General features: G+C 49.3%; 1 protein-coding gene across 1 annotated transcript; it reads right to left on the bottom strand.

Moving 5' to 3' along the window:
• Positions 1 to 6,082: 6,082 nt before the first annotated feature.
• Positions 6,083 to 6,487, bottom strand: Nanos2 (nanos C2HC-type zinc finger 2). The gene has a single exon (XM_004644399.1). The coding sequence runs from the start codon at positions 6,485 to 6,487 to the stop codon at positions 6,083 to 6,085; it is 405 nt and encodes a 134-aa protein (XP_004644456.1).
• Between the last annotated feature and the right edge of the window lie 201 nt (positions 6,488 to 6,688).

Below are 6,688 nucleotides of genomic sequence, written 5' to 3'. Positions count from 1 at the left end.
ATGCTGGCAGCCTCAGTTTGCTGTAGTTCGATCCCCACAACACTCCAGCCATGCAAAAGTGCCCTGAAGGCATTCAAGGAGCAAAACACACACACACACACACACACACACACACAAATATTCCTTATTCTATAACCCCATATTCCCTAACTCAATGAATGCTGTCTTCATCTCTCCAAGCCAGCAACTCCAGCAACAGCTTTGACTTCTCATGCCTTATGTTACCTGCAAAATTTGGTAGATAGCTCACTTTTCAAGTTGACCATCTCCTAACTATCACTACAGGTTAATGACTCCTGCAGGTTATATCTCATCTGAACTTCTACACAAGCCAAAACAACAACAACAAAAAAGTTTACCCAAACTTGGGTCACACTTGTTAGTTAAACAAGTAGGAATGTTGGATATCTGAGTTGACTTTAGGACAGATAGCGAGTCTTGAGACCAAACTTGGGTCACACTTGTTAGTTAAACAAGTAGGAATGTTGGATATCTGAGTTGACTTTAGGACAGATAGCGAGTCTTGAGACCAAACTTGGGTCACACTTGTTAGTTAAACAAGTAGGAATGTTGGATATCTGAGTTGACTTTAGGACAGATAGCGAGTCTTGAGACCAAACTTGGGTCACACTTGTTAGTTAAACAAGTAGGAATGTTGGATATCTGAGTTGACTTTAGGACAGATAGCTAGTCTTGAGACAGAAATGTTGGATTTTTGAATAGGTGACACTCAATTTTGTAGGGCTAGGAAGGGTCACTAAGGCAGAAGGTATAGATGGAAAAGTCTTGTGGAGTCTGAGGCTGGGATATTCCAATGGAGAGGGGAGGACAGGGCATCAACACAGACCAACGAAGAACAGATCTCTTCCTTTTTTTAAAAAATTTATTTATTTGTGGCTGGCATGTGGTGCTGGGGGATTGAACCGTGGTCCCTGTGCTTTGCCAAGCTTGTTCCAAGTAGGTGCCTTAGACCACTGAGCCATCTCACCAACCCAGATCTCTTCCTTGGTGTAGTGAGAAAGACCAGGACTGTGTGTTGACCCAGGGGAAATTTGAATTTCCTTCAAATTCAAGGAAAATGAGGCTGGGTGTGGTTGCACAGGCCGGCCATCCCAGCCCTCTGAGAAGCTGCTACAGGAGGATCTCAAATTCAAGGCCAGCCTAAGCAACTTAATGACTTAAAGAGACCCTGTCTCTAAATATAATAAAAGTACATTCTCTTAATGAATAGAGGGATTTGTTCTAATAGTGTTTGTAAATAGGATATCATGTCCACGTCTTGTACAACACATAACCACTAGGAAGAATGTATGCAATGTGTTAACTGAAACTGTCCTACCAATTTGGTTTGAAACTGTCTCATTGCTATTTGTTTCTCAATAAAATTATGGAAAAAAATAACTCTAAACACACACAAAAAATAACAATAAAAAGGGCTGAAGGTGGAGCTCAATGGTAGAGCACCCCTAGGTTCAATCCCAGACCCAACAAAACAAAAGAAAAGTGAGAGGTAACAAAACCACAGAGGAGTAGTGTTCACCTCTTCTGGAGAAGGGCTAGGAGGGCGTTGAGGATGGGGAGGGGAGAAACCAGACAAGGGCAAGGGCAGGGGCTCAGAAGAGATTTGAAGAGATCTTTTTTCTTTTGCAGAACTGGGGATTGAACTCAGCCCCTTGCGCTTGCCAGGCAAACACTTATTCTACTGAGCTATCTCCCTGGCCCCCCTGCTTTTTATTTTGAGACAGTTTCTTTCTAAGTCACACAGAGTTGCCCAGATGGGGCTGGAACTTGTGATCCTGCTGCCTCAGCCTCCCAAAGTGCTAGCTAGCATGTGAGACTTGGTTTTTGAGAGGGGTCTCACTGTGTTGCCCAGGCTGGCCTCAAACTTGAGATCCTCCTGCCTTAGCCTTGTGAGTAGCTCGATAACAGTGGTGCACCACTGTGCCCAGCATGACTATTGTTTGTGTCTCTATAAACAAACAAACAAACAAACAAACAAACACCAAACACCAAGATGTTAAAGTCCCAGCCCCAGTCCTTCACAATTTTAGAAGGACTTTATTGGTAGATAGGATCGTTGGAGATGGGGAGATGAGGGCATGCGGGGGTAGGGTGGGCCAGTGACCCCTCATGACTGGTGTTTTTGTAAGAAGAGGACAGAGTCACACAGAGAAGCCACCTGTGGGTAAAGAAGGAGGCAGAGAAGGTATGGTGCAGCCAGCAGCACAAAAAGGCCCAGGGCTAGCAGAAAGCAGGCAAAGGATTCTATATCTGGGATTGAATCTAGGGCCTCAGCCCTGTCCTGTCCTGTCCTGTCCTCCCTTCCTTTCAGCAGAGTCTTACTAATTTGCTGGCATGGCTCCAACTTGCAATCTTCTTGCCTCAGCCTCCCAGAACTACTTAATTTGTGGTAGCTTGTTAGGACAGGGCTAGGGAACAGGTCATGGGGCATTTGGGAAAGGTCCCCAGGCCCTTCCAGCTTCCCAGGGGTCTCAGCTGGGGGTAGGGAGATTTTGGCAGTTCTTATAGCTCTGCAGGTAAATTGCTTCAGGGTGAAAGGTCAGGGTCTTGGTCCCTCATCTGTCACCCTACCACTTGATTATCCATTGAATAAAACCACTGTTTATTAAAAACAAGAAGTAAAACTTGATGTGGTGATTTGTCCATCTCCAGCCCTTACTTCTGAGCCCTAACCCACCTGGGAGCCCAGCAGCTTTGGGACCCTGCACCTTGGCTGTGCTCCTGTACTTTGTGCCCCCCACAGCCCCAAGGGCACAGCATCCTCTCACTGTTGGAGGTCTAAGGTACTCCTCCCAGCCCTGTATTCTCCTGAGTACTAATAAGTAGTTGTCTTGAGTCCTGAGGCTACCTCCCCTATTTTTCCGTGACTGCTGCTCAAAGTTTGACAGAGATTAGTCTTCTGGAGAAGGGATTGTTTTTGAGACAGGGTCTTTCTATGTAGTTCAAGTTACTCTTCAACTCACTGTGTAGCCTGGCCTGGCCTCAAACTTTCAGTGATCCTCCTGTCTCAGCCTTCCAAGTACTGGGAGCACAGGTGTTCACCACCTTACCCTGCCCTAATATCTCTGTTAAACTCCATCATGAGTTTGGGGGCGGGGAGATGGCTCAGTAGAATAAGCTGTTGCCAGCCAAGCGCAAGGACCTGAGTTCAATCCCTGGTTCCACACAAAGAAGAGGGGTACACTTTTGGGGGTAGCATGACCCTTGTGGGTGCTCTTGGGTATGGCTGATCCAACACCATATCCACGGCTTTAGATTGCAAAGGCTTTTTATTTATTTATTTATTTGGTGTAAGGTCTTGCTATGCAGCTCAGACTCATAGTGATCCTCCCTGTCTCAGCCTCCCCAGTGCTGGGATTACAATTGTGTGCCACCATGCCCAATTTTGGGGGCCAGCATGGCATGCAGTACCAGGTATCAAACTTGGGTCCTTGTGTTTGCCAGGCAGGCACTTAGACCACCGAGCTGTCTCCCCAGCCCTACAGGGGCTTTTTTTTTTTTCACGGAACTGGGGATTGAACTCAGGCCCTTGTGCTTGCCAGGGAAGTGCTTATTCTACTGAGCCATCTCCCCAGAGCCCTGCAGGGGCTTTAAAAAAATTTTTAATCTTTCTTTCGTCTTCGTCTTCCTTTTCCTCTTCGTCTTTTTTAATGTATTTGGCATAGGGTCTTACTATGCAGCTCAGTGATCCTCCAGTTTTCAGCCTTCCTAGCACTGGGATTACAAAGCCATCTTGGTGGGGCAGGTCCTGTACGCCATATGGTGCCGAGGATGGAACCCAGTCCCCGGACTTGCCTAAGCAGGCAGCTTTATCTGCCGAGCTATCTTGTCAGCCCTTTCTTTGTTTTTCTGAAGCATGGTCTCCCTAGGTGGTTTAGGCTGACCTTGAACTCCCTATGTAGTCCAAGCTGGCCTGGAACTCTGTGATCCTCTTGCTTCAGCCTCCCAAGTGCTGGAATTATAGGCACGGGCCACAATGCCTGGCTGTTTTTCTTGTCCTGTGGTTTGGTTTTCAAGTCTTTGTTGTGGGCAGAGCTTTATTTTGGAAAGGGACCTTGTGAACCAAGATCCTTTGCTGAGGGTCTTTGGTCCCCTAATTAACTCCTGTTTTGAGGAAGAGTCCAGGGGGCTTCAGGGGTGAGGACATATAATAAGGTCAGGCTTTCACCAGGGCCTGCAGCTTCCTGAGCTCTGCCCACATCCGACTCTCTGATCTTATCTCCTACTCAGTAGCTTTACTGCATATTCTTGTGAACACACACCAGATCGTGAGTGCCACTGTCGGGCCTCTGAACTTGCTGGCTGTCCCGGGAAAAGTCTCTGATCTCTAGATTCCATTTGGACTCAGATGTCACTCCAGTCTGACCACTCTGAATAAATGGCCTTCCCATCAGGGGCACAGAGTGGGTGGTCAATAACTATTTGTGGAACAAAGCCAGGTGTGATGGTTCACACCTGCAATCCCAGGTGTGAACTCTGGAAGGCTGAGTCAGGAGAACTGTAAATTTGAGTCTAGCGTGGGCAAGTTAGCAGCACCCGGTATCAAAATAAAAAGTAAAAAAATAGCTGGGGCCCTAGATTGATTCAATTCTCAGTACTGCAAAAATAAATAAATAAAGGCCAGGGATATAGCCCAGCAGCATAAGTGCCTGCCTGGCAAGTGCAAGGTCCTGAGTTCGATCCCTGGTACCAAAATAAATAAATATAAATGAATGAACGAATGAATGTCAAACAGACAACTATTCAAATATTTGTTGAACTATGGAATAAAAGAAACTCAGCTCTCACAACATGTTGTATATGTGTGTATCCCTGGGAGGGACTGTAGTTGTCAACAGCTCTCTCATGGGGTCTAGAATCCTAGGTCTCACAGCAGGACAGGAAGTCTGGACAGCACAGGAAGTGGGGAATCTGGGGCCCTGGGAGAGGCTGGGAAGGAACCTGGGACCAGGCCACAGCTGACTTTTGCTGGAGGACATACCGGACAGGTGTGTGGAGGAACCATGGACCCCTTCTAGTTTTCCCTCCTGTTTTCAGGAATTTGGGCTCCGTGCAGCTCCCCAATGCCTCCCCTCAGCCTCCAAAGCCAGGGCCAGGTTCCAGGACAGAAACAAACTCAGCAATTTATAAAGATAACTCAAGAGCACTCTTTATTCACCAGAAATCAACATACAGGCCCTGTAGGCTGAGCCCCAAACCAACCAACTTAAAATCTGACTGGGGCTCTTCTTGTCTTTGCCATGAAAAAAATAAAATAAATCAAATCAAATCTAGGCAATCGCCATACCCCCGCGGGGTACTTAAACCCTTTTCCTGGAGGGGCTCTGTTGATTTAACTCTTGGAAGATAAAAACACAGCCAACTGTCATAATTTTGGGTGGGAGAAGGACCCATGGGTGGGCCTGGGGCTGGGACAGATAGGATGAAATGCGAAGAACAGCTAGGGAAGATGAAAGGCGTCTGCTCACCCAAGCAAGTGAGCCGGCCCCTGTGCTTTCAGGTGCTCTTTTGAGGATACCTTGGCCCCCCTGGGGGTCCTGTCTGCTCCCAGCTCCTAATGGAGAGGGTGCTTCTGGCAGGCTGGAGGGACAAGATGGTCTGTGCAGAAACCATGGATCTGCAGGTGCTGAAGAAGGCGGAAGCAGATGGTCTCAAACTGGGAGCCCATTTTCAAATGCTCAGGAGCCAGGTGTGTTCATATCTCAGTTCTCAGAGCAGCCTGGCAAAGCACTCTGGTGTCTGGCAAGGCCAAGCAGCCCAAGTTGCCTGGAGAGTGGGGTCCCAGGCTGAGAAGTCATAGGGCAGGACCAGGGTCACCCACAGCTCCCAGAAGTGAGGCTCCATAAACTGGGTAGCCTAGAGGATGCCATGCTGCACCATGAGGATCCTGAGACGGGCCAGCTCGGCTGCCAGCAGCCTCTAGTGTTTCAGGATCCAGCAGGGTTGGAGTGCTGAGGGCCAGGAGTCCCAAAGGGCTGAAGGAGTAGAGAGGAGGGTTGAGGGACTTAGGTGGGCCTGAACCAGGAGGACTAGGAGTGCAAGTGGTTGGCACCAACAGTCCTCAGTGCTTGACCTTACGGCCAGCTGAGTTGCGTCCGCTGCGGCGGTACAGGGAGTACTGGTTGCCGTTGAGTGGGCAGTACTTGAGTGTGTGGGCCTGGCCACCGGTGGCCCCGCACAGGGGACACACATAGTGCCTCAGGATGGGACACAGCACCACGCCTTCCGGCGTCTTCAGCTGGTGTGAGGCGTACACATGACGGGACTCTCCATTGTGCTTGCAGAAATTGCACAGGGTGGCCCCCGGCTCCGGACTGCGCTGTCCCGGTAAAGGCTCACGGGTGGGCTCCTTGGTCTCCTCTGTCTCCTCGACTTCCAGCCTTTGGTTTCTGCTCTTGACCAGCGCCAGCACCACCTTGCTGAGGTTGAGGTAGTCCCTCCACAAGTCAAAGGGTGGCAGATCCATGGATCCCTGACAGGTGGGCTATGGCTGGCCAGGAAGGGGCTGGGGGCCAGCGGGGGCCAGCAGGCAGGAGCAGCGGGCGGGCGTTTTGTTAAGCAGACACGCGCTGCACTCCCCCCCCCCTTTTATACTCCCCACAGACCCTTTCAAGCAAAGGTGGAGCTTAGGATTTAAAGGGGCCACTCCCAGCCTCCGACCCCCATC

This window comes from Octodon degus, unplaced genomic scaffold (genome assembly GCF_000260255.1).
Source record: "Octodon degus isolate 3935 unplaced genomic scaffold, OctDeg1.0 scaffold00197, whole genome shotgun sequence".
NCBI lineage: Eukaryota > Metazoa > Chordata > Mammalia > Rodentia > Octodontidae > Octodon > Octodon degus.
The sequence above is the reverse complement of the archived record's forward strand: the minus strand, read 5'-3'. Positions and strand labels throughout refer to the sequence as shown.